This window comes from Tursiops truncatus, chromosome 11 (assembly GCF_011762595.2).
Source record: "Tursiops truncatus isolate mTurTru1 chromosome 11, mTurTru1.mat.Y, whole genome shotgun sequence".
NCBI lineage: Eukaryota > Metazoa > Chordata > Mammalia > Artiodactyla > Delphinidae > Tursiops > Tursiops truncatus.
In genome coordinates this window covers 7,343,741-7,370,618 of record NC_047044.1, presented here as the reverse complement: position 1 = coordinate 7,370,618, position 26,878 = coordinate 7,343,741, and the positions used below count along the sequence as shown (strand labels likewise).

Genomic DNA, 26,878 nt, shown 5'->3' with positions numbered 1-26,878 from the left:
CTCCTCTGCCATGAGCTAGGCAGGATGGGCCAGGTGGCAAGGCCAGACATCCCTAACTCTGTCCCCTCTGACCTGGCAGAAAGGACATCAAGAAGGGGGAGAAGAACACCATCGTCACCTCCTACAACAGGAACTTCACAGGCCGCAATGATGCGAACCCTGAGACCCATGCCTTTGTCACATCCCCTGAGGTGAGACTCTGCCAGGCCCGGCCCTAACCTGGGACGGCCTCTCGGGGCCCTGCTGCTGGCCGGTCAGGGGAGTAGGGGCACTGGGGAAGGCCGTCTGACCCCGCAGGGCTGCTGAGGGAGGCTTGGCATTGCAGGGCAAGGGACTGTCAGGGCAGAAACCAAGAGCCATAAACCTTGCCGGCCCCAGGCGTCCAGCTCCCTTGGTGCCCCCCGCCTGGCTCCGCTCAGTGGCAGGAGCCTGAGGTCTCATTTAGCACAGTTGCGATGGTGAGCAGGAGCCTTAGCATCACCTGGGGACAGAGGCAGCCCACCTCCACCCAGCCCTATGGCCTTGACCCTGTCGCTCCCCTCCTCTGTGCCCCAGGGTCCTGTCAGCGGCCCAGGAGCAGCGCAGGAGTTGCTCGCACTGTCCCTGAGCCGGGAGGGAGGCCGCTGTCATGGTGAACAGCCACTGAGCCGCGTGCTCCGGGCACTTAGTGATTGTCCGCACTTGGCCAGTCTTTTGTAACTTGGTTTTTTGAATGAGTGTTCCAGAAATACTTTTGTGAAGAAACGGCCCTTTCCATGTTTTCAGTGCCCATTAAGGAACATTTTCACTGCAGCCGCATTTCCGGCCTCTCTGGGTCCAGCACTGACCCTGGTCGAGGGGGCTCTGAGGTCAGGCCCCAGTGGGGGTGGTAGAGGCCAGATTACCCTTGGGTTCATCAGTCCCCTGCGGGCCCAATGGCCCTGGTCCCAGGGAGATTCCTGCAGCTCCCGCCTCTAAGGGGAAGAGTGGTCTGTGGAGAATCTGGAAATTTCCTGGGCTCCAGCTCAGTTTTGGTCTCTGCTGAGGTGGAGGAACGGGAGTGGAGTTTGGTGCCGACTGACAAATTGGCCGCCTCCATTTCAGATTGTCACAGCCCTGGCCATTGCTGGCACCCTCAAGTTCAACCCAGATACTGACTTCCTGACGGGCAAGGATGGCAAGAAGTTCAAGCTGGAGGCTCCAGACGCAGATGAGCTTCCCCGAGCGGTGAGCAGGCACCACCACGGCCACCTGTCCTGCACGCCCGCCTCGGCCTGGGCCTCAGGGCCGCTGTGTGGCTGAGACACTTCCTGCCCAGGAGGGACGCTCACTGTCTGTGAGGGTGAAGCGGCCGTGTTCACTGGGAGAGAGCGGCTTGGTGCTCGGGGGAGCTTGCCTTCCGTGAGAGCCTTTCTGAATGGGGGCTGAGGGGCTGGCACCCAATGTGCCCTGTCCCCTGCTGCAGGAGTTCGATCCTGGACAGGACACCTACCAGCACCCCCCTAAGGACAGCAGCGGGCAGCGGGTGGACGTGAGTCCCACCAGCCAGCGTCTGCAGCTCCTGGAGCCTTTTGACAAGTGGGACGGCAAAGACCTGGAGGACCTGCAGATCCTCATCAAGGTCAGCGGCGTGGGGACAGGGAGGACACTGTGCTGCCAGGGCACCCTCCCTTGATTGGTAGGAAGGGCCGTGAAACCACACGTTCTCCCATGGACCATGGTGGAGGACACAGTCAAGATTAGGGTGGGGGCAGGAAGGGAGGTTTGGCTGCAGAGGAGCCAAACCTCTTCCACTGCCCCATGCCGGGCAGAACTGAGTCTGGCCAGCTGCTGTCTGAGGCCCTCAGCAATCCTGCTCCAGCTGGTGAGGGCCACCTCCAGTGGGTGTGGGTAGCGAATGCAGCACAGGGAGGGCAAGATGGGCACATGTGACCCTGCACAGCCAGGTCTCCACACGTCTGGCTTGCAAGACAAGCTCCGGAAGACGTCATTTCCTCTGTTCCCACAGTTGAGCATCGGGGGTATGGCCTGTGTTTGGGAGCTGAGCAGACAAGCTCTTGTGGTACAGCCAGAGGCCTCAGACCCATGTCACACGTGCATTATGCTGTTAACTGTGGGGTCTCCAGGCAGTGTCACAGCCAATATTAGGCCCACGTGGTAGATGAAACTGATCAGTCACTAGCCAGAACCCAGACACATCCCTGGGCTCCTCTCTGTGTCGCTGGTCTTCCAGCCTGGGCATCTCCTACCTGGGGGCCTAGGTCTAAAGGGTGAGTGAGCAGACATACGTGTCCTCCATGTCCAGACTCCTCTACCCCCTCTGAGGGGTGGGTGACAGCCTTGCCTGAGCCCTCTTGGCCAGAGTGGTGACGCCGAAACTGTAGACCCTGTGTCACAGCCCGACATCCTTCTCGTGTCCCCATCCCCCGGTCCCGCTGCCTGCCTCGAGAGGGCCTCTCCCTTCATCCGCCACTCAGAGGCCCTGCCACGACCTCTGTCCTCTCTGCTCACCCACCCCAGGTCAAAGGGAAGTGTACCACTGACCACATCTCGGCTGCTGGCCCCTGGCTCAAGTTCCGTGGGCACCTGGACAACATCTCCAATAATCTGCTCATCGGTGCCATCAACATCGAAAACGGCAAGGCCAACTCCGTGCGCAATGCCGTCACCCAGGAGTTTGGTCCCGTCCCTGACACTGCCCGCTACTACAAGGTGGGTTGGTGGGGGTTAGGGATGGGGGTCCTCTGGCACCTCCTGGTGGCTGCATGGGGCAGTGGGTGGTTCAGGGACAGGGGGAGTCCATACCAGTAACTCTGCAGTTGAATAGTGTCCCAGTGCCACGGAGGCAGTCCCATGTCTGTCACCCCCACTGCCCTGGGCTCTCCCCGACACTTTGCCCCCCACTCACGCCTGCCTCCAGGCTGAGCACTGATGGGGGGGTCGCACCTTCTCAGGCCCACTGCAGACAGCCAGGGCCCGTGTCTCATCACATGTCTTCCCAGGGCCTGGTTTGGGCCAGATTCACCTCTAACTTCACCTGTCCTTGGGGAGCAGGTGAGGAGGGGACTCTCTAGCTCCTTGACCTGTGAGCCTTAGGAAGCCCGAGGACTGTGCAGGAGGGGGGGCCAGTGCCCTCCTCTCCCTCATAAACTCGCTCCTTACTTTCCTGACAGGCACATGGCATCCGGTGGGTGGTGATCGGAGATGAGAACTACGGCGAGGGCTCGAGCCGGGAGCACGCGGCACTGGAGCCTCGCCACCTCGGGGGCCGGGCCATCATCACCAAGAGCTTCGCCAGGATCCACGGTGAGCTGGAGCGCCATCCCAGCCCCATCCACCTCCCCTCGCTGGCAGCCCAAGGTTCCTTAACCTGCCAGTGGCCCAGTGGGGCCTGGAGCCACACGCCTGATTCCTGGGGCGTGTCGGCAGCTCATTTTCCACCATCACCAGCCTCCAGCCTCTGCCCCTTCAGGTTTGCGTGGATTCTGACACCCACGGCTTCCCATCTCTAGCATGTGCTGGTCTTGCTTCCAAACTTGTAGCAGTTGAAATCCAGGGCACGTGGTCAAAGGATTGTCTCTGATTGTCAGAGGCCTCAGGAAACACAGGCACCAAAGCACACTTGCATAGGGCCCCACATCACTGGGAGTGCGCCACCTTGGTCCTCATAGTCGATGCCCCAGGTTTGTCCCCATGTGGCAGGACTAGGGGTGCCTCTCCCAGAGCCTTAACTAGATTTGGTTGGTGAGGTTCCTCACAAAAGGAACCTGCCGTGTATGGACTGAGTGTGCCCTCTGCCTTCTAGAAACCAACCTGAAGAAGCAGGGTCTACTGCCCCTCACCTTCGCTGACCCAGCTGACTACAACAAGATTCACCCTGTGGACAAGCTGACCATCCAGGGCCTGAAGGACTTTACCCCTGGCAAGGTAGGGGACCAGGGAAGGAGGTGGACCAGCCAGCCCATTTCCCCCAGGGCCCTCCTAAGAGGGGAGGGGAATGGAGGGGGCAGCCACCTTGGTTCCCCTCCTTCTAAACCTGGCCCTACCTGCACCTCCTCCCATGAGCCTCTGTTCCAGCTAGAAGGGCCCCTAAATTCTCCAGGTAACCCCCCTAGAGAGGGAAGGAAATGCCGTCCCATAGATGAGGGTAGAGCCAGCTCAGGCCCTCCTACCGTCCACTCAGTAGCCCAGGCTTGGCACTCAGAGGCCAACAGCCCATGCCCGGCAGGACCTTCTTGGCCCCAGGAGTTAAGCCATCTAGGTCTTACCATGGCCACCGAGGCCCAGACCTGGCCTAGGATTTGGTTCGCCTTGCTGGCCCCAAGGACCCAGAGCATTGACCCACCCTCCTGACCCTCTACCAGAACCGAGGGCCGTGTTCCCAAGAGCCAGGCCACCCACACCTGCCTCCCTCCCCCTCCTCCTCCCAGCCCCTGAAATGCATCATCAAGCACCCCAACGGGACCCAGGAGACCATCCTCCTGAACCACACCTTCAACGAGACCCAGATCGAGTGGTTCCGCGCTGGCAGTGCTCTGAACAGAATGAAGGAGCTGCAGCAGAAGTAAGGTCCTGCTCTGCCACCAGCGCCCGCCCGTCCTGCTCCTCGGACCCAGCTCCGGTGTCACGAGTGCAGTTCTGCGTCACCAAAACGGGATCTGATCCGATCCAGCCGTGGCTTCGCTCACCACCGAGATGGTGTGGCCAGGCCTCCTGGCCTCTCTCTCTTCCCTCTGCCCATGGAGCGACCCACAGGTGGGGGTGGGGAGGTTCTTAAAATAACGTATCAACCCCCCACCTTCCTGTTTTTAGTTTGATTCAGATCTTGAGCAGCTTTGGGCAACTGTATTTATTTTTAACGACAGACTCCCATCTAAAGTTTTTCTCCTGCATGATCATTTCACTGGTGGCCGAAGGGTTCGAAAGATCCTTTTGCTCTTCTAAGGAAAATAAGAATCCAGATTCAGTGAGTGTTCCTTTGTGAGTGATGGTGTCTGTGCTGTTACCAACTCCAGCCTGTGGGGCAGGGGGTCCTTCACAGCCAGAGTCAGTGGATGCCGACAGCCACACCACAGCCGGACCCATCACCAGACTTCCCACTTTCCTTCCCGCCCTGCTTCTGCCTGCAGCCTCCCCCCCCACGCCCACACATTCCAGTAGTTTCCCCAATGGGGGCAGGGGTTGGCCCAAGATGCAGCCCCCACTTCCCCTGGGCATCGAGTTGCCTTTCAAATGCCCAGAGAGTGTCTGTTTTACAGACAGACCACCACGTCCAAGGTCACAGCTAGTCCATATGTGTACTGCTCCCTAGTTTCTAGTACAGGGCGGCCGCAGGCACTGCTCTGCAACTGCTCCTCTCCCTGGAGCACTGCCCACTGGCACTACTCATACCTCCACGGCCCTGTGTCCATGTGAGCAGAAAGGCCAGGGCAGGAGGCAGGCTCCACGGAGATTCCTTCATCAGGACAAGACTTGCCTGACAGAAACATGGCGTCGGGTGGGTGCTACAAAACGATGTCCTGGTCCCGGCAAAAATTCCTGGCAGAAATGAGTGAAGGGACAGGACTCTGGCAAAGCCATTCTGCTGAGTAAATGATGGGGTGCTTGCCCTGGTGCCAGGATCTCACATCACAAGCAGACACCCACTGGGTGTTTGTTCCTGGTGTGGCCAAGGTCGGAAAGTGACAGGTGGCCCGAGGCTTCCTGCTTTACTGCTGGTGGGGGAGTAACAACAGCAGGTCACCAGCCCTCACCCCCTTGGGCCAGCAAAATCCACAGCATCCACTTTCCTGACGGAGCTGGTCAGCTGAGTCCAGGCCGCCCCACCTTCCACACGCTGGTGGGAAGAGGGTTTTTCCCTTAAAGGTCAGACTCTGATCAGCAACTGGCAGCTGCCCCAGGCCAGCCTCTTGCTGTTACTTTATGGAGCCACCAAGCTCAGCTGGCCCAGAGCATGGCCTGAGGCAGCCTGGATCTCTCAGACCCCAAGTCCTGCCATTAAGTCATCTCCAGAAGTGATCCGGGGTGAGGAACTGTCCCAGCTGTGGCAACTCGGTAACCTTAGAACACTGAGACAATGGTGGCTCTCCCAACTGACGTGGCCATCATTTATTAAATATCTTTGTTGTCACTGACAGGCAGAAGTCCATGTGGACGGTGGGACTTAGCGGGGTAGGTCTGGGAGGAGGAGGGGAGGGCACAGCCTGGAAGGGCACAGGCTGCTCTTCGGATCCTGTCGTCTTCAGGACCCGCCGCACCACCTTCCCGAGGGCTGGGCAGGGTCCAGTGTCAAAGCCCCAGTGCTAGCTGCTAGTCCACCAGGAGAGAAGGCCCAGGCCCGGCTCACTGATGGATCCCTGCCAGGGGGAGAGAGAACAGGCATGTTTCATCTACCTTTAGAGCTGGAGCCAACCTGGACAGGAGGCAATGGGGGCCCTTCCTTTTAGGTGCCCAGCACAGGCCAAAGGGAGGGTGGGGCACACCCCAGCCAGGAGGCTCTGGGGACATGCCGGAGCTGCAGCAGTACTCCCCGCTGGTCCAGACTCCCCTCTCCTGCTCCAGCCTCTCCTGAGGCATGTAAGGAAAAGTGCTGGTTTACTGAGGGTACAGCCCCTCACCCCTCGCCCCCAGGCCTGGCCCACACAGGCACCAGCAGACCAGTCCTGGGCCTGGCTTCTGAGCCACTCGTGGTCTAGTTCTGCCAGAAAGGCCTAGTAACCTTGAGCCCCAGCCTCCAAACACACGCAGAGGGGAAGCCTTGGGCCACCCACAATCCTGACAAAGACAGGTGCCCTAAAAGTGAACTACGGGGCCCACGTTATACCAGAAAACCCTACCAGCAGGCCCCTGAAATCCCACTTTTGTCATGTGTCGCTCACTGGCTTCATGAGGATAAAAGACAAAAGGGACCCAAGTCAGATCTGGCCGGTTGCAGCTTCCCTGCCACCTCAGGCCGTGTGGGTTTGTCGTGGGAGCAGCCCTACCACCCCTCCCTTGGTTTCTTCCTCTCTCAGCCCCTTGACGCACAGCCTCGTTGTCCAGTTGGTGTCATCCCTCCTGTGGGCGGGGCCTGACTCCCCCGCCTCCCCAACAGCCATGGCAGCGTTACCACCTCGCTGCAAGAACTGCTGCTGCCCTGGGCTGCCCTGGAGGCGCAGTGGTTAAGAATCCACCTGCCAATGCAGGGGACATGGGTTCGAGCCCTGATCCGGGAAGCTCCCACATGCCACAGAGCAACTAAGCCCGTGAGCCACAACTACTGAGCCTGCGTGCCTAGAGCAGGAGAAGCCACCGCACCACAACCAAGAGTAGCCCCCGCTCCCTGCAACTAGAGAAAGCCCACGCACAGCAACAAAGACCTGACGCAGCCAAAAAATAAATTTATAAGGAAAAAACAAAGAACTACCGCTGCCCTGGCCTGCAGAAATGGGGCTGCCCAGGGAGAAGGGACTGCCCAAGACCCCACAACAGGGACCTGCGCCCTGACCTGCTGGGGCCTCCCGCCCCGCGGTTCCCCGCTGTCTTATGAGGACAGCTTACCACAAGCGTGTACGGAGCCTCCTTCTTTGGCAGCTCCTCGCTGGAAGAGGTGGCATCGGCTGAGCTGGGCCCAGTGGGGGACGTGTCCACAAAGCTCTCGTCCACCACCCGGAAGCGGATCTCCTCGCCGGTGTCCATGTATAGGTCGTGCGCTCCTTCCTCCGTCTCGTACTCCCACACCCACACTTGCTCTGCCTCATCGCTGGGTGGGGCGCAGGGTCAAGGCAACAACCAGGCCACGGGGGAGCCAGAGTGTTGGGGAGTCCTCCCACGGCACGCCCCAGGAAAATCCAATCCCAGGCTGAGATGCTTTGGGAAGTCACAGGAAAAGCAGGCCCAGCGCTGTGTGCGAGAGGCAAGGTCGGGCCGGGCCCAGTGAGTGGCTGGATCTCCTGGGCACCAGGATCCAGACTGGGAACACGGACCCCGGCAGGCACCACGGGACACCAGCGCAGGAGGGAGCTCCAGAGCACAGCGCGAGCTCTGCCTCAACGTGGAATGACCACAGCCCCTCGGTGCCTGAGGTCTTACTCTGCCCGTGTGTCCTCTCAGAGGCCAACCGCCAGGTTCAAACCTCAGCTCCACCACCCACCTGGGGCCAGGCCCAAGCTCTCGGTGCCTCAGGGTCCCCATCTGTAAAACACAGATTACAGTAAGGCCTGCCCTCCAGGGCTGCGGTGGGGAGGTAATAAAACAGCACATGCGGAAAGTGCTTTCCACAGGACCCCTCGGTCAGCCCGAGCGCTCACTGACGCTGGCCAGCGTTCTCCACATAGTGCAATTCCACATCCCTCTCAGTGCCTCAGGACACTTGACAGCAGGCAGCCCAAGGACCTGCCCAGTTTCCAAGAGGACACGGCAGGATGGGAGGTCACCAGGCTGAGGGGCAGGCCAGCCTGGGCCAGGTTTTCTGGCAAGTTCCAGAGCCACACACAGCCCCTGCCCTGCACACATGTGCGCGCGCGCGCACACACACACCCACGCACGCACGCACACACCCCGGCTTCCTACTGCCGGCTCTGCTGGATGGCCCCCCTCCAATCAGCAGAGCTCACACCGAAGAGACATGCTGCCCTCTAATGGCAGCCCCGCAGATGGGTCCTGCCCCTCCTCTGCGCCAGGTCCCATGCTGGGCATTGCAGGTACAGTCGGGACAAGATGGGGTCCCTCCTGGTGAGCAGTCTCGGTGAGCACCCACAGAAACAGCAACCCCAGTGCAGCAGGCAAGGGCTGGGACAGGGACAATGGGGGAGCCAGCAACGGGAATCTTCAACCAGCCTAGGACCCGCAGAGCCAAGCCCTCAAATGTTAGCTGAGGGGGGGGAGGTGGGCCAGTCAGGCGGGCCTCTAGAGGGAGGTGACCTTTGAGATGACTCCTGAAGGGACAACCTAAGCGCACTGAGCTGGAACCAGGCCTGACAGTCCAGATGGAGGCGCAGGTGTGCAGACACCACGGTCAGTGTGAGAAGCACAGGCAGGTCAGTGCTTCCAGAGCAAAATGCAAGCTGGAGGGGTGGGCAGAGGCCAGCAGCATCAGGTCACAGGACCCAAGGCCACCTCGAAGAGTGAGGACCTTCCTTTGGAGAGGCCCGAGCTCCTCCATGACCCACTCTAACCCTGGGAGGATACAACTTGGCCGGCTGCTGCAGTGACTCTGGAGGGATGAGAATGTCATCGAAGAACCCTAGAGAGACTGGAAGACACGCAGGTCACAGCATGAGACGGGGCTCAGAATGGACAAGCAAGCCCTTACCCTGTGCTGCCCATGGAACCCTGGGCCCCGTCCCCACCCCAGAGCCCCACGCCTCTGCCACAGCCTGAGCAGCCACCCAAACCCGAGGTGGACACTGCACGACAGGGACCAGCGGATGCCAAGGGCCCCGAGTCACCTCTGCCAGCTCCAGTGCCTGCCCTGAGGTCCTGACTCACAGCCTTGCAGTGACGGCCCCCAGCTGGCCTAGGTCCTCACAGTTAGAGCACAGGGGGCTGAGCATCCCCCTTGCCCACAAGCTGCTCAGACAGCTCGGGAAGGTTCTCTTTACCTATGTGACCCCTCCCCTGACCATGCGGCCCAGCACAGAAGCTAAAGGGAGGCAGGCCAGCCCCGCCATCTGCCCCCAGTGTGCTCCCGGGTCTCATGTGAGGACTCAGGGCCAACATTACCGTGCACTCCCTCCGGGCTGCAGCCTTTGATGTTTCCAATCAGAATCTCGTCCAGGAACGGATGGAACACCACATAGCGAAAGTGAACTGGAAATGAAAGCGTGTCGGTGATGAGCAGGCCATGAGGAAAGGCTGCTCCAGCTGGGGTGGCCTGTGCTTTCCAGTGTCCACTCTCACTCACTGGCATGCTGACCCCGTGGCGGCACCAAGAAGCCACACAGCAGTCCACGCCAGGCGCCCGTGGGCCTAGACCTGTTAGCTAAGCCGGAGGGACCCTCGGCCCCGTCCCCGGCAAGGCCACAACTTGGCCCCCGTGTGAGAGGCCGGCAGCACTGGCCCTGGAACTGAGGCTCAGTTCCCAAATCCATCAGTCACAGCTGAGCTCAGATTCTGGGCCAGCAATGACTCCAAAGGCAATTCCAGCCTTCCTCCAGGCTCTCTCCTTTATTTATTTATTTATTTTTAAAATTACCGGGCTGCTGTTCTTTTTTTTCTTTTTTTAAAAAATTTATTTATTTTTATTTTTGGCTGCGCTGGGTTCTCGTTGCTGCTCGCGGGCTTTCTCCAGTTGCGTGAGCAGGGGCTACTCTTCATTGCGGTGCGCAGACTTCTCATTGTGGTGGCTTCTCTTGTTGTGGAGCACGGGCTCTAGGTGTGCAGGCTTCAGTAGTTGTGGCACGTGGGTTCAGTAGTTGTGGCTCACGGGCTCTAGAGCACAGGCTCAGTAGTTGTGGCGCACGGGCTTGGTTGCTCCGCAGCATGTGGGATCTTCCCAGACCAGGGCTCGAACCATGTCCCCTGCGTTGGCAGGTGGATTCCTAACCACTCTGCCACCAGGGAAGCCCAGGCTCTCTCCTTTAAATTCTAACAAGGGCAGAAGCAACTGGCAAAGAGAACCAGGTTTGGAAACAAGTTCCCCCATCTCCTGCTGATTGGCAAAGTTTGCCCCAGGCATAGCTCTGACCTGGAACAGGATGCTAAAAATGCTCTGGAATTTGGGGTGGGGAAAGAGCCAATAAACCAGCAAAAATGCCTCTGTGGGTTCTCAAGTCCTGTCCTATGTGGTCCCTACTCACCTGACCCCAAGAAAAATATCAGGTAAGGTCTGTGCCCACATCACAGACTCTGACTCCACAGCCTGGCAGAAGCCGTCACTCCATCACTGCTGCCCCTTGCTGAGCGCCTGCCCCCTGCCCTGCACACACGCGTGCACGCACACACACGGGGTGTCCACCGAGCCCCAAAGGTGGTGTCTAGGGCCTGAATTCCGCCAGGGCTAGTAAATAACCATAAGGCTGCCCCCTGGCAGTCGCCCAGTGCCCATCACGATCCACCTGTGTCAGATGTCATGCTTCCTCAGTGTGACCATGCTCAAGTGGCTCAGAGAGGCTGAGTTACCCACTCACAGTCACACAGCTGTTCTGCCAAGGGGAAACTCCAAGTCTTTCTGAACCATGAGACAGGAACGCTGGGTTGAATCTGCCTTCCTCAGAAAGGGTTTAATCCCTAAACACAGGCTTCTGCTACCAATGCCCTCAGCTGCCTGGTCTGGCAGCCTCACCCCAAGGACAGCAGGGTCCACCTGGCCCCCAGCTCCCCACCAGGCTGCTTCCCCATGGCTCCACCAGGCAGGAAAGTGTGGGAAAAGGAGAGGAGGCAGCTGGTGCCCCTCCCTCCCTGGGAGGAGACAAATACAAGCCGTCTGAGCCTTCTTAAGATGGGAGAGCCGCATGCTGACCTCGGAGAGGGTAGATGAGGGCAGATGTCACTTACGCACAGCATGGAAAAATCCTGTCCCCTGTATGACCCAATGTCAGTTCATTTTAATAAATCCCCACGGAGCCTCTGCCAGGTCTGTGCCAGGCCCGATTTGGGCACTGGGCTTGCAGGGGCAGGATGACACAGGATCCTGTGCCCAGGGAGCTCAAGGCTGGAACAATTACCTCCAGAAGCAAATGGTGAGCCACCCAGGTGTCTGACAACAGATCAATGTATAAACAAAATGTGACATATCCATACAATGGGAGATTATTCAGCCTCAAAAAGGAATAAAGTACCGACACATGCAACAACATGGAAGAACCTCGAGGACATTATGCTACATGAAATAAGCCAATCACAAAAGGCCACGTATTTTATGATCCTATTCATATGAAACGTCCAAAATAGGCAAATCCAGAGACAGAAAGTCGATTAATGGTTGTCAGGGGCTGGCAGAGCGGGGAGTAACTGCTAATGAGTACGGTGCTTCTTCTGGGGGTGATGAAAATGTTCTGGAATTAGCCAGTGGTGATAGTCACACAGCCTGGTGAATATACTAAAAGCCACTGTACCGTATGCTTTAAAAGGGTGAATTTCATGGTATGTGAATTATATCTCAATTAAAAAACAAAAAGGAAGGAACTTCCCTGGCGGTTCAGCGGTTAAGACTCCACGCTTCCACTGCAGGGAGCACACGTTCGATCTCTGGCCAGGGAACTAAGATCCCACATGCCACACGGCCAAAAAATAAAATAAATAAAATAAAATAGGAGGCCACAGACCAGCTGGAGGGCCAGCTGGGATGGTGCTATGTTGCGGGCCACCTCCCAAGACCCCCATCTGAAGTTCTAGGGATGTTTAGCCTGCAGGTGGGAAGACTGGAAAGTCAGAAAGGATGGGTCTGAAGGACCAGTAAGAAGAGGAAGACCCATTCTTAGTTGTAGGCTCGAGCAAACTTTGTTCCAGGATACGTAGGGCTGCCTCAGGATATGATGAGTTTCAACAAAGGACAAATACCATGATTCCACTCACATGAGGTACCTGGAGTAGTCGAATTCATAGAGACAGAAAGTAGAATGGTGGTGGACAGGGGCTGGGGGGCAGGGGCTGGGGAACTGTTGTTTAGTGGAGACAGAGATTCAGTTTCAGAAGACAATAAAGGGACTTTCCTGGTGGTGCACTGGTTAGGAATCGCCTGCCAATGCGGGGGACACGGGTTCAATCCCTGGTCCGGGAGGATCCCACATGCCGCGGAGCAACTAAGCCCGTGAGCCACACCTGCTGAACCTGCGCTCTAGAGCCCGTGAGCCACAACTACTGAGCCTGTGTGCTGCAGCTACTGAGCCTGTGCTCTAGAGCCCACGTGCCACAACTACTGAAGCCCACGCGCCTAGAGCCCATGATCTACAACAAGAGAAGCCACTGCAATGAAAAGCCCACGCACTGCAACAAAGAGCAGCCCCTGCTCGCTGCAACTAGAGAAAGCCTGCACGCAGCAACAAAGACCCAACACAGCCAAAAATAAATAAATAAATAAAAATAAATAAAATTAAATTAAAAAAAATAATAAGTTTAAAAAAAAAGAAGACAAAGTCGTGGAGATGGATGGTGGTGATGGCCACACAACAATGTAAATGCACTGAATACCACCGAACTATACACTAAAAATGGTAAATTTTATGTTATATGTGTTTTATCACAACTTAAAAAACAAGGGAAAAGAGCAAAGCAAACGGTGGGCACAAAGACAGGCTACTCCAGAGCCCAGAGCGGGGCCCCAGTTCAGCCAGAGGCAGGGGAAGGAGGCGGGTCCAGCCGGCCTGGCAGGCATGGAGAACACAGGGCTGGTGCCAAGGAGAGGTACCCTAAGTGACAAGGGATAAGGCTGGCCAGTCGGGGCCAGTGTCACCAGTCACAAAGGCTAACATGTCTGAGCACCTACTATGCGCCAGGCACCGGACCAAAGGCCTCCCGTGGTTTTTCTCGTTTATTCCTCGCAAGGGCTGTGTGAGGCGGGTACCATTATCATTACACCGTTTTTCCAGGAGTGAGTCCCAGAGAGACAGGTAAAGTAATCTGGCCTGAGTAGGAGGAGAAACAGAAAGAAGCAGAAGGCAACTGGCAAATGAATAATCCTCTAAGCGAAGGCAGAGGCCCGGTGCGGAGCCCCGCTCAGCACACCCTTGGCCACAGCCCTGGCGAGGCAGTGGCGGGAGGGGGGCCTGGGCTTGTGCTCAGCCTCGAAGCCTGGCCACCGATCCCCACCACAGACCAAAGACTCACCCTGCGCGATGCTCGACGGGCCCTGAGGAGCCTTGTAGCCACGTGTTAAGCCCATTTTACAGATGAGGAGAGTGTGGCTGAGGAAGGTAGTCACATGCCTGAGGTCCCCACGAAGGGGGGCCTGAGCCAGAATTCAACTCCAGGTCTGTGTGACAGGCCTAACCCTGGGCTCTACTCCCGTACCTCGTTCCCAAGAACGCAGGGGACCCAGGGTGAAGCAGGGTGGATAAGAAAACCAGCAGTGAAGTCCTACACCAAGCAGCAGACACACCCAAATGAACGGACAGAATTTCCTCATATTTAACTTTTCTCTCTGAGTTTTTTTCTTTTTTTAAATTAATTAATTAATTTATTTTCGGCTGCGTTGGGTCTTTGTTGCTGCACGCAGGCTTTCTCTAGTTGTAGTGAGCGGGGACTACTCTTTTTTTTTTTTTTTCCCGGTACTCGGGCCTGTCACTGCTGTGGCCTCTCCCGCTGCAGAGCACAGGCTCTGGACACGCAGGCTTAGCAGCCATGGCTCACGGGCCCAGCCGCTCTGTGGCATGTGGGATCTTCCCAGACCAGGGCACGAACCCGTGTCCCCTGCATTGGCAGGTGGACTCTCAACCACTGCTCCACCAGGGAAGCCTGGGGCTACTCTTCGTTGTGGTGCGCGGGCCTCTCATTGCGGAGCACGGGCTCTAGGCGCGCGGGCCTCAGTAGTTGTGGCACGTGGGCTCAGCAGTAGTTGTGGGTCACAGGCTCTAGAGCACAGGCTCAGTAGTTGGGGCTCACGGGCTTAGTTGCTCCGCGGCATGTGGGATCCTCCCGGACCAGGGATCGAACCCGTGTCACCCGCATTGGCAGGCAGATTCCTAACCAGTGCACCACCAGGGAAGTCCCTTTGAGTTTTTCTTGAAGTTCTGGCCCCCTGACCACTTGTCTCCTGGACAGCAAGGCCCCTGTCCCACGACAGAGACTGGGCTCAGAGCCCTCGTGGCCTTGTGTCCACATCACCGACTGGTCTTTCTGCTAACGAAACCGTCCTGGTCCCTACACGCAGCTCCCCACAGAGTTCAACAGCATCCGTGAGAACTAATTAAATCTCTGGATTCCTGGACACACACACCAGGCAGCCTCACGGCACATTCTGGAATGCTCGGACATCTCTGTGCTGAGGCTGACACCCCCGCCCCCCCCCCCGCCCCCAGTACGGGCCAGGGCAGGGCTCCTGAAATGCGGCCTCCTGTGAGAATCCCTGCAGGCCCCTCCCCAGAGATTCTGACTCAGAGGGTCTGGGGCAGGCGGACGAGCGCCCAGCGGAAGGCGAGAGGCATGCCTGCACCCCGACTAGCCCCGGACCACCTCAATGGCGCCCTTGCCCTCTGCTTCTGATCTGGTTTGTCCAGGCAGGGGAGAGAAGAACACCCCGCTTCCTCCCTGAGCCCTCTCCTCAAGGTGACCCGCCCTCTACTCCTCCCTCCCATCCTCCCTCCCATCCGGGGTGCACATCCCTTGCCAATGTGACCGCAGCCCCTCCCATCCAGAGGAAGCCCTTCTCCATCCTTAGACTCTGGCCTCGGCCATGTGACCTGCTCTGGCCAATGGGATATAAGCAGAGGCCTGAAAAGCATCTGTGCTTTGGTGCCCAGTCTACCTACTGAAACAGGACACCACACCGAGCAGAGACGTGAAACCCAGCCGAAGCCCCCCATCCAACCAGTCTGTCAACCACCAGACACATGAGACCACCCTATACCATCCAGCCCTGGCCAAGCCAGCCCAGAAGACCACCACTGAGCTGACCCACAGAATCGGAGAAACAATTCAAATCGATGAGCCGTCAAGCACTCGCTCTGTGCCAAGGTCCTGTCCTGAGAGCTTTGTACATATTAACTTAGTGATTCTCACAACAATAACGTCTACTGTTAAAAAATTAAAAAATAAAGTCTGTTAACTGCATTTTACTGAAGAGGAAACAGAGGCACAGAGAAGTTACATGTTCCGCTCAGGACACACAGCAAGTAAGTAGCAGAGTTGGGATTTAAACCTAGAGGCCACACTTTTAACCATTATGTCTTGGTGTCCCTCAAAGTCTCCCACCCCCATCCAGCCATCTCCCCAAGAGGGGCAGCTGTGCTCCCCTCCGCTCTCCCCACTTTTAAGCTAGCAATGCCTACTCCAATTGTCTTCCACTATCTGTCCACCCACCCTGCCTGAGCAGCCTGAGAGCCGGGCAGAGCGGGGCTCATATAACTCACAAGACCAAAGGGGACACAGAGCCACAATCTCAGAGCTGGAGAAGCCTTGAGAATCACCTTGTCTACCTCCCCTTCTTATAGATAGGAAACTGAGGCCCAGAAAGGGGAAGATTCTGCCCATGATCACCCAGTAAATTCCTGGCAGAGTCAGGACTAGGCCCCAGGTCTCCCAACACCCTGACCAGGACTCCCCCTACAGAAAACTGAGCCCCAAGAAGCCCAGTGCCCAGAAGGAGGGCACCCACCTTTGGTGTGTGATGCACCGTCCCCCGGGAACACATAGGCGTCCTCCAGCTTGGTGATGTCAAACAGGCAGATGCAGAGTCCCACGTTGTACACGACCTGTGGGCATCCGTGTACACAGCCCGTGACCTTGAGGCCCAGCTCCCTGCGCAGTCTCTCCTGAGATCCACCCCCCACCTCCCACCCCCACCCCGCGCCGGGCAGGTATGATTATCCCCCTTTACAGCTGGAAATGCATTGGGGCACTGCCTGAGGTAAGGAACTCGGGGAGGATGCTGAACTCTGGAAAGAACAAGGTCTTTGGTGACATGACGGATGCAGGTTACAACGCCAGCTCCACCACTCCCTGTGTGACCTCCAAGGTCACTTCTCTGAGCCTCAGTTTACCCATCTGCAAAAATGGACATACCAGGCTGTGGGGTTGTTAAATCAAGAGAACAGCTGCGAAGTACCTAGCTCAGTAGCCAGCTCACCTGCTAGAAATAACAATCACCAATCAAGGATCATTATCATTACTAATAAGGATCAGTGGTGGGGAACCCCTGGTTAAACCTACACTTTCCAAGGCCCCAGTTCCATACTAGAGCTCACAGTTTAAAGTGTCAGACCACAGCTAATCGCTGTTCTGCTCACAAAGTCTCGGACACACAGACGGGGCCACAGGGACTGAGGCTGGCAGAGTGACACATGCGAGGCCCTGAAACTGGGCAGAGAACAGGCAGAGGACATCCCATGACCCATCTCCACTCCAGGATGCTGCAAAGGACTAGCTGCTTGGTGTCTGTTTATCTGACACCAGCGTCATCACCTCCCAGTTAGAGACCTTGCAGGACTGTTCAAGGATTAGCAGGAAGCTCAGAGAACTCAGAGTCCTGGCCAGACCTCAGGGCAATGAGGCAGTCAGCTGGCTTTGGAAGCACAAGGAGATGTGTGCCCTTGGCTGGACCTTGGACCTCTTCTGTGTGGCCTCCTCTCAAATGACTCAATGATTTAAATACAGAAATACTTGTCTGGGATTCCCTGGCAGTCCAGCTCTTTCACTGCTGAAGGCCCCGGTTCGATCCCTGGTCAGGGAACTAAAATCCTGCAACCCTCGCAGCGTGGCCAAAAAAAAAGAAATATTTGTCTGAACAGGTCAGAGAAGGACCTGCATTACAGAAGGACTACATACCCTTCTTGTAACTTTCACACCTTTTCTCTTTGTCCCTTAGAGGTCCCTTCTCCTTTTACCTCACAAAGTAATCAGACACCATCCACTAAGGACTCCATGAGTTCTCTCCACCAACAATAAATCCCTAGGTCTGTACACTCCACCTTCTGTGATTTCAGGCTCTATGGAAGGGACCTGCCTCCTGCCGACAGCCAGCCAATCTTCCTCCGGCTCTCTCCTCAGCCTACTACCTCCTGCTGAAGACCATTATTCGATGAAGTCCTGCAGGCCCTGTATGACCTGGCTCCCACCACTTTCCAGCCTCTCCTCGCTCTGTGTGCTCAGGCCACACCAGCCCCTCCATGCCATGATAGATGCGATATTCCCTCCTGCCACAGGGCCTTTGCACATCCTGTTTCTGCTTCCTGCACAGCTCTACTCTCTGCCCAGAACCTCCCCCCCCAAACAAACAAATCCCCTATGTTAGTTCTTCCTCACCACCAGATCTCAGCTCAAGCACTACCTCCCTAGCAAACCCTCTTGTCTCCCTCATTGTAGGTGAAGTTCCTTCATTCCACAGGCTTGTGAACACCTGTTCTCATAACATTTACCTCAACGTCTCATCACACACTCAGCTGTGGGAGTCTCTCACCCATATCAGCTTTCCCCACCACACTACAGAGCAGAAGCTTGTCTTATTCATTTAATAAACAATTATGGAACATCTACTCTGTGCCAGACTCTGGCTAAATATGGGGGATACCATGGGGAAGAAGACAACAGTCACTTGCCCTCATGGAGAGGGAAAGAGAAAAACAGTAACCAAGTAAACAAATAAGAAGAGTGGTGAGTGCTAAGAAGGAAAGAGTGACAAGGCACAGAATAACTGCAGAGGCAGGGCTGCTTCAGAAAAGGCCATGGGAAGGCCTCTGAGGACCCAGCACTAAGGCATGCTAGCCTGGCACATAAAAGGTGCACAAACATTTTTTTGCAGGAATGAATGGATAAACCTCCTTATAGCTAAACTACCATCCATCTTCACAGAAACAATGCATGGTTGGACAGCAATTATTATTTCCATTTTACAAATGGAAACTGAGGCCCAGAGTGGGTAAAGGACTCGCCCTAGATTGCAAAGTAATTTGGAAGTGGGGACGCAATTCCCAGTTACAAGGCCTTTTTCAAACCCAGTCTTTCTTTTGATTCCTGCCAGCATCCTAGTGGGTTAAGGATTACCCCCATCCCATGCACAGGCTTAGAAACCGAATTCTGAGACTTTAAACTATTTGCCCAACTCCAAGGCTTGGCATGGCCAGGCCGGCAGCGGGTGGGTAGGCAGTGCTGGGCCCTCCCGTGCCAAGGCCTGCCCGCGACCCCGTGGACCCAGTACCTTGTTGGCCAACTTCTTGTTCAACTCCTCGGCAATGGAGTCGTTGAGCTTCCTCTCAAACTGCCACGGGGGGATCCGCACGGTGTCTACCATCTCCACCAGGACGAACATCCCGGCCTGCGCGGGGGGCTCTGGGAACGGGTGGGTCAGTCACGCACCGGGGCCTGGGGCAGTGGGGATCCCTGAGCCCGCTCCGTCCCGTTCCAATAGCTGTGACCAGCCCCCAGGCCAGAAATGGGGCTGCACCGTAGGGGTGTCCCGTGCGGGGCGTGCTCCGCTACTACAAACAGAGGAAAATGAGGCTCAGCCGCAGGGTCTCGGGCTCGAGCGGGAGGGGTGCGCGGCCAGCCACACACAGCCCTCACCAAGCGCCACCGCCACGCACCGCGAACCCACTCGCAGCCGGCGGCGGCAAGACTTTAGGCGAGACTCCGAATCCGGTAGCTTCCGGAGGACCGACCAATAAGAATCCTCGGCCCGCCCCCCGACGCGGGGCGGAGCTGTCTACCGGCTCGTGCGCGGGGCGGGGCGGGGGGAGGGGCCTGAGTGGGGTGGGGTGGGGCCTTGCCTGCCGCAGGCGCAGCTGTCAACCCTCCGACAACGCTCTCAGGTTGCTAGGCGACCTCGGTGCAATCCAGTCATCTCTCGCCCAGCCGGTAACTACTCTCCTTGCTGGCCTCGGGCCGTCCTCTAAGCTGCAGCCAGAGTGATCCTTTCAGAACGCAAACACAGCCATAAATAAATAACTAAATTTTTAAAAAGTATTTAGGAGATCATTATTTCTTCCTCTCAAATATCTCTCAAATTTTCCTTCTTCGTTCCATTCCCACAGCTATCACCACTATAATCACTGCCCTGAGAGCCTTTTCATTGCTGCCCTGGAGCTTAGCCACCACACATCCCAGCTCCTGCCCTCAAGTCCTTCCTGCAACTGACCTCCCACACGGTCACAAAAGCCTTCCCTTCATGAATATCTTTTGTCCACGCAGAAATTCTGGACTAAACCCAGCCTTCCTCTCCAGCCTCACCTCCCTTCTGTCCTCCTGGCACTGGGAGTTTCCAGCCCGAAGGATGGAGCAAGCCCTTTTTTATAACCCAACCTTGAACACTTCTTTACCTGAAAAACTCCTACTCATCCATTGGAACCCAAATGTAATACCTTTCTCATTCATTCATCCAACACACTATTTTACAGCTGTTAGAGATCCAGTGGGGAAGAAGAACTGGCTCCCAGGCCCAGCTTCAGCTCAGAGAGGGTGCAGGGAGGAGAGGGAGGGCGGGGCCAGAGGATTTGATGCTCTCTCAGGGATCCAAAAATTTATAGGGAAGATGAAAACTGGTGAGACTGGAGACCTAGGCAGGGTCCAGATCACAAGGACCTTATTATTATACTATCCATTAACTTTTAATCCTCACGACAGCTGTATAAGGTAGGAGCTATTACCATTGTTATCTAATTTATTTCATTATCATTTATCTCTTCTCATTTTGCCTCACCGAAAGCAAAGAGGGGTTAAGTGGGTCGTTCTAGGTCACACAGCTAATAAGTGGCAGAGGTGGGATTCAGGCTCCAGAGCCCATGATCATCCTAACCACTGGGCTATGCTGCCACCACATTAGCCCAAGGGCAGCACCTTCTAGGTCAGAATGGGGAAATGACATAGTGACACGTCAGCTGGAGGGACAGTGGATGGGAAGGGGCTGGTGTGGAGACAAGAACACCAGGGAGGAAATTACTGGGTGGCCCCTGAAAGAGAAGACCCAAGCAAGCTGGTAGCCATGGAGAGCAAAGTTGGACCGAGTCCAGAGGCCTTCAGGGGGTGCTCTCAGAGATAGGGTGGAAGACCTGTGGACGGAAGTGGGAGGAGCCAACGCCTAAGGCCTTTCACTGAGATGGGAAACTGGAGGAGGGCCAGGCTCAGGGGATGAGGCCAGAATTGCAGAGTTCCCAGGCTTTTTTATAGTATTCAGCTCATAGGATTGCAACAGTGATTTGTTGGCACAATTGCTTTCCTCATTAGTTAAAACAAGGACCAGGCTTCTTTATTAATTCTCTGTGTCCTTCCACAGAAGCTTTGAGGTAGCTTACAAAAACACACAAAGACTTAGTCTGCAAGCTCCTCGACAGCAGAGGACTGTCCTGTCCCTCTGCATCCTCAGGGCCTAGCCCTGTGCCTGGCACAAGGTCAGCGCTTGTAAATATGTGCAATTTGAATGAACAAAGGGATAGCAAAATAATTGCTAAGAGTGTAGGAGTGAAGGAGAAATAGGGTTGGAAACTAATCCAGGAGGATGAGGAGAGAGCAGTGGTGGTTAAGGGCATGGAGTTCCCACGCCGCAGCGCACTAGCTAGCAACCGTGGTGGAGCCGGTGAACCTCTCAGCACCTCCTTGCCTCTCTGTAAAATGGAGATAATGATAGAACCCATCTCAAATGATTGTCCATCAGTGGAAGACTGGATGAAAAAATACACACGGTGTACCATAGAGGGAAATAATGCAAAGCCATAAGAAAGGATGCAAATGCTCTCTGTGTCTTGAGATAGAATGATATTCAGAATATATTGTTAAAAAATGCAAGGCACAGAGCGGTTTATATGGGATGTTACTATTCATATAAAAAGAAAAATAATACTGTGTGTGTGTGCGCGCGCGCGTGCATGAGTGTGTGCTCTGGGACTAATTACGCTGGCTGTCTCCAGGGCAAGGAACTGAATGCCTGAGGGGTGTGGGAGAGTGACAGGGGTAGGAAGAAGAATTTTTTTTTCAAATGCCCTTCAGAATCTTTGATGTTTGGGATCATAGGAACATATTACCTATTCAAATTAAAAACTGAATAAAATTCAAATTTTAAAAAGCAATTAAGATTTTTTTCACTTCTTAAAAAAAAACCCTCTCGGCCCCCTTTCCCTCCAGCTACTGCCCCATTTTCTGCTCCCTTTAACCAGCAAAACCCCTTGAAGGAGTCATCTGCATTTGCTGTTTCCAAATCCTCTCTTCTTGTCCTCTCTTCAACCTGCTCCCGTGAGGTTTTTGGCCCTACCTCTCAACCCAAGCTGCTTTTTCAAGGTCAACAATGGCCTCCACTTTGGCAAATCCAGTGGTAATTCTCAGTCCTCAAGGGCAGCGTTTATCCCAGCTGATCACTCCCTCCTCCTTCACACACCCGGATCCTCTTCCCACTTCCCAGGTTCCTCTACCCACCTCTAAACTGGCGGGCTCCCCTGCACAGTCTACAAACCTACCTGCTCACGTGCCCATTTGGCAACTCAAGCTTAACCTGGGCCAAAATGGCGCTCCTGGTCGTCTCTACCCCACAAACCTGCTGCTATCCTATCCGACTTTCCATCTTCAAAAAGGACTTTGTCCTTGGGCTTCCCTGGTGGCACAGTGGTTAAGAATACGCCTGCCCATACAGGGGACACAGGTTCGAGCCCTGTTCGGGGAAGATCCCACATGTCGCGGAGCAACTAAGCCCGTGCACTACAAACACTGAGCCTGTGCTCTAGAGCCCGTGTGCCACAACTACTGAGCCTGTGTGCCACAACTACTGAGCCTGCGCACCTAGAGGCCGTGCTCCGCAACAAGAGAAGCCACTGCAACGAGAAGCCTGCACACCGCAACGAAGAGTAGCCCCTGCTCACCGCAACTAGAGAAAGCTTGCACGCAGCAACAAAGACCCAACTCAGCCAAAAGTAAATAAATAAATTTATTTTAAAAAAATAATAAATATGTTTAAAAAAATGCCCTCCATGGAGGCAGAGGCATAGCTGAGGACCACCGGGAATGGTGATTCTAGAAGGGACCTAAACAAAGCATCCCAGGACATTGCTCTCTGTTCTGGTTTGAGCCAAAAGCAAAGTACAGAAAGTCAATAGATATTTGTTAGGGCTGCTGTGCATGAGGGTTAGTGCTACAGTGAGGGGGACCAACAGTAAATGGGGAAACAGATACAGATCACCTCAGGCACTGCTGCTGAGAAAGGTCACATGCATGTGATAGCAAGTGAGTGAGAACTGCTCCTCTGGCCAAGGCGGTCAGGGACAGCCTGGCTCAGAAGGTGAGAGCGGTCAGGGACAGCCTGGCTCAGAAGGTGAGAGCGGAGCTGAGCACTAAGGGTTGAGAAGGCTGGAGGCCCAAGGTCCAGGAGCGCACATCTGTGAACAGATGGCTGATAGAGGCCTGGCTCACGGCCCATCCCAGACCTAGGTCAGCTGGTCAGCCTGGCTGTTCCAGCCCCAGGTCCTCAGGGAAGGGTGCAAGGGAGGCCGGCTGTGGGCCAGGGACCCCCTCACCCCATCACAGAGAGCTTCTCCTAGTGACTTGAGAGGATCCAAGCTGCTATAGCAGAAGGAGACCCTCACCCACCAACCTAAGGGTAGGCTCCAGGTTAGGGGCAGGGCCAGGAGAGCCTTTCATACCCCCGTCCTCCCGCCTGCCCTGACCATTACCCTGGATGAGGCTGCGAGGCTGCCAGCGACACTGTCTCATCTCAGATGAGGAGCGGGCCTCTTGCCAGGTCCCCCAAACCTTACACAATGTGGCCTCTGCTCCAGCCACACTGCTGACCTGAAGTTCCTTGAACATGCGGAGTCCTTTCCTGCCTCTGGGAGTTCTCCCTTGCTGTTCTCTCTTTGGGAAACCCTTTCCCTGCTTTTTTTTTTTTTTTTTTGCGCTGTACGCGGGCCTCTCACTGTTGTGGCCTCTCCCGTTGTGGAGCACAGGCTCCGGATGCGCAGGCTCAGCGACGGCTCACGGGCCCAGCCGCTCCGCGGCATGTGGGATCCTCCCGGACCCGGGGCACAAACCCGTGTCCCCTGCATCGGCAGGCGGACTCTCAACCACTGCGCCACCAGGGAAACCCTCTTCCCTGCTTTTTGACAAGGCTGGCTCCTTCTCACGCCTTGGGCTCAGCTTACCGGGCCCCTTCTCAGCCCTCTGTCTCAGCAGGTAGACTTGACCCTATTAGTCTCCTTCGTCTCACCCTGCTTGTTTGTTGTCTTCATAATTTGTGACTATACATTTATTTGCTTGTGCACTTTGTGCTAAGTCTCTTCCTAGATGAAACAGGAGCTTTGTAAACTCAAAGCATATACCTGTCTCATTCATTGCAGTCTTCCAGCCTGGACCATCTGACACATAGTAAGTAGTCAGTAAATATTTGTCAAATGTATGAGTGAATGAACAAATGACGTGGTCAGAACTGCAGGAAAAGATCTTCTCTGGCAGAAGGACAGTAGTTGAATTAGAGAAGATGACTGGGGCATAGCCAGAGAGGAGGGAAGGACCACTCTGCTTTACTGGGTAAAATCGTTAGTAGAGGCTGAAGATGAGTCTCACAGTGGAGGAGAAGGGCATCCAGGGAACTGAAGACATTGCAAAGGCAGTGTGGCGTGGTGTAGCAGAAAGAACAAGAATGTAATGAAGTCAAAATTCCTGTGTTTTAATTCCAGCTCTATCACCAGCTGTGTGGTGCTGGGTAAGTTTCTTATCCTCTCTGTGCCTAAGTTTCAGCATCTGTCAACCGGCACCAACACCTTAGGAGTGTATGTACCTTAAAGGGTTATGTGGATTCAAGGCCACATAAGCCCAGAACTGGCCCCCACTTGTGGGCTGACAGTCAACAACAAAACGGGGATTATAATTCGATTGGAATCAATAAGACTAAGGGCTGCTCTGCCTTGACTCACCTCTACAGTCTCTCCAAGGCGACGGAGGCTTTCGAGGAGATGAGCTTTTGAATGCTTGGTTTCCACAGAAATAGCCTCCAGGGCGGAGCCCCTGGTTTTCAGCAGATGATTTCTTTGTAGCTCAGCTGCTGGTGGGTAGGTGGGTGGTGCCACGGGCTGCTCTTTTCCTGAATGAACAGCTGTGCCCTCTTGTCTTTGTCGAGAATAATCATAACACTGCTTCAAACCTCAGCCCAGCCTCCTTCATTCACGGCTCCCTGGCGGCCTGGCAGTCACAGCGCATGTTTGCCAGCTGGCGGGGCGGGGAGGGCCGCAGACACTGGAGGCTGGATGTGAAGGGACAGGTCAGGCCCTTGGCCCTTGCCTTGGCCTTGTCCCCAGCGGACCAAGCCGCAGCCTCCTCAGAACTGGCCTTTGAGGCCCTGCCTCCCACCCTCCAGGCTCATACCCTACCTCTCACTTCCCTCACCCCTTCCAGCCACATCAGCCTCCTTCCCAGTCCTCTGTCACGGCCAAAGCTCACTCCCGCCTGAGGGCCTTCTAACACACCATCCCCTCTTCCCACAGTTCTCTCTAGATCGTGGCAAGGCCAGATACTTCTTGTCACTTGGGGCTCAGCTTAAACATCGTCACCTCAGAGAGGTCCTCCCTGGCCACTCCCCTCTGCTGACTCGTAACGCCCAGCCACCAACAGCTCAAGGCCGAAACTCTACCAACTCAGGAGCCACGGGAGAAGAGCCTGCCTGGCATTCCAGCCCAAGGCCTGACTCTGGTTCTGATTGGCCCGGCCTGGGCCAGGGGTCCTGTGGACCAAGACAGGGGAGAGAGGAGTCCCCAGGTGAAAGCAGGGAGGCATTTCCCCCCAGAAGGGACAGTGGGTGGTGGGCAGGGAAAATCACAGGTGTCCACCCTGGCCCCAGCCCTTCTCCAGAAAAACAAGTGGGTGAGTGTGGAAATCATGGGTCTAGAGCCTGGGGCCCAGGCCCATCTGTGCAACCTGTTTCCTCACCCAGGTAAACCTCACAGAGTTGTTATAAGAAACAGGTGGGATGATGCCTGGGAGGGCACTTTGGAAACTATTATTATCTTTAGAAGAGATGGAGGCAGAGAGGAAGAAGAGGAATTAAAGGGGGCATGGGGTCCTCTGCGCAGGGTCCTCAGACTGGGTGGAATAGAATCAGAACTCCGGGCCTCAGGTAACAACAGCTGACGTGTATCACCATCTCTCTTGCAGAATCAGAAACCTGATTGTTCTGGGACGTTCTGGAAGGGCATGGATAAGCGGTCACATTGGTTCAAATACCCCTGTAACCAGGTAAGGAATGCAGGCAAGTCACTCCTCCTACCCGAGCCACTCTTTCCTCACCAGCAAAATCCAGATGATGATAATACATTGCTGGGTTGTCCTGAGCTTTAAATGAGGGCAAAGCAGGTTGCCTGACAGGTGGGGTGCCCTCAATGCCTCTTACTAGCTATTTTTATTAGGTATTTATATCTTTCTTAATTGTCTCCTTTAAAACTCCCCACTCCTTTTTTTTTAAATAAGGCTTCTTTTGAAAACGCCATGCTGCGTCAGCAGTACTAAAGATACGTGAGGGACAGACTTCGTTCTTTCCAGGCCGAGTCTGAGGAGAAGGGACGGGAAGAGGGAAGAGGAACCAGTGTGTAGGGGCCTCCTGCAGCCAGGCCGGGGCTTGTACACGGGCTGTGCTGGAGCCTCCGACAGCCGCCTCAGAAAGGGCCTCCTTCCTTACTTTACAGAGCGTGTGGAGGACCAGAGTCGTAAGAGACTTGCCCAAGGTCACCCAGCTTGGAAGCACTGGGGCTGAGACTCACATCCAGGGCCTCTGGAGAGCTTCCCAGGCTGTGGTGCTTGTGTGTGTGTGTGTGTGTGTATCTGAAGCAAACGTTCACTCCTCTTCAGTTCAATTCACTAGAAATAGCTCAAGGGCCTGCCGTGGGTCAGACAGAGGAAGAGATGGGTTCCTGTGACCTACCCACGTGGGTTCACTCACGAGGATCTCAGAGCCAAGTGAGGGACAGACCAGTGGAGGGCAGGAGACACAAGAGGGTACAGAGGTGAGAGGAAGGTCTGAGAGTCCCTGGGACCCTGCTGTGGCCTCCATTCTCCCAGACTCACCCCCAACCCCGCGGCCCACCCCCCCCCCACACACACACTCACCGCCTCACTTGCTCCCGCACTGCCAGGAATGCAGGCTGTCCCCAGCTCTTCCTCCTCTGCATTCCTCAGCCACGGCTCCCACCTGGCAGGGCAAATTATACCCTGGCCTGCCAATAAAAGCCACTTTCCAGAAAAAGAAGCTTTAGGGCCCTGAGAGATGCAGCTAACTCTCTCGCACTGCCTGCGTCTGACTCAGGAGGTGGTGCCGGGGCCAGAGGAGACGGGCCCTGTGTCCCTTTAAGCAGGGAGTACAAATTTC

General features: G+C 55.6%; 2 protein-coding genes across 3 annotated transcripts in view; one reads left to right on the top strand and one right to left on the bottom strand.

Annotated features, from left to right (window-relative positions):
- ACO2 (aconitase 2) overlaps positions 1–4,955 on the top strand; it is a 51,915-nt gene extending 46,960 nt beyond the window's left edge. The window contains exons 12-18 of the mRNA XM_033865943.2: positions 80–191; positions 1,084–1,206; positions 1,445–1,600; positions 2,500–2,691; positions 3,153–3,285; positions 3,785–3,906; positions 4,410–4,955. Coding sequence (XP_033721834.1) covers positions 80–191; positions 1,084–1,206; positions 1,445–1,600; positions 2,500–2,691; positions 3,153–3,285; positions 3,785–3,906; positions 4,410–4,547 — 976 coding nt within the window. The 3' untranslated portion in view covers positions 4,548–4,955. The remainder of the gene's footprint in view (positions 1–79; positions 192–1,083; positions 1,207–1,444; positions 1,601–2,499; positions 2,692–3,152; positions 3,286–3,784; positions 3,907–4,409) is intronic.
- Positions 4,811–26,747, bottom strand: POLR3H (RNA polymerase III subunit H). Of its 2 annotated transcripts, XM_033865957.2 has the most exons (9): positions 26,620–26,747; positions 24,438–24,763; positions 19,317–19,460; positions 18,749–18,879; positions 16,211–16,307; positions 9,682–9,768; positions 9,148–9,211; positions 7,519–7,720; positions 4,811–6,335 (listed from the first exon to the last, which is right to left on the bottom strand). In XM_033865957.2, exons 4-9 carry the CDS (start codon positions 18,857–18,859, stop codon positions 6,282–6,284), a joined length of 615 nt encoding a protein of 204 aa, XP_033721848.1. In that variant the 5' UTR covers positions 18,860–18,879; positions 19,317–19,460; positions 24,438–24,763; positions 26,620–26,747; the 3' UTR covers positions 4,811–6,281. The 2 variants fall into 2 exon arrangements, 1 of the variants encoding a protein (XP_033721848.1); XR_012324162.1 differs by lacking the exons at positions 19,317–19,460; positions 24,438–24,763; positions 26,620–26,747 and having other exon boundaries at positions 4,811–4,919; positions 5,371–6,335; positions 18,749–19,180.
- Positions 26,748–26,878: the final 131 nt, after the last annotated feature.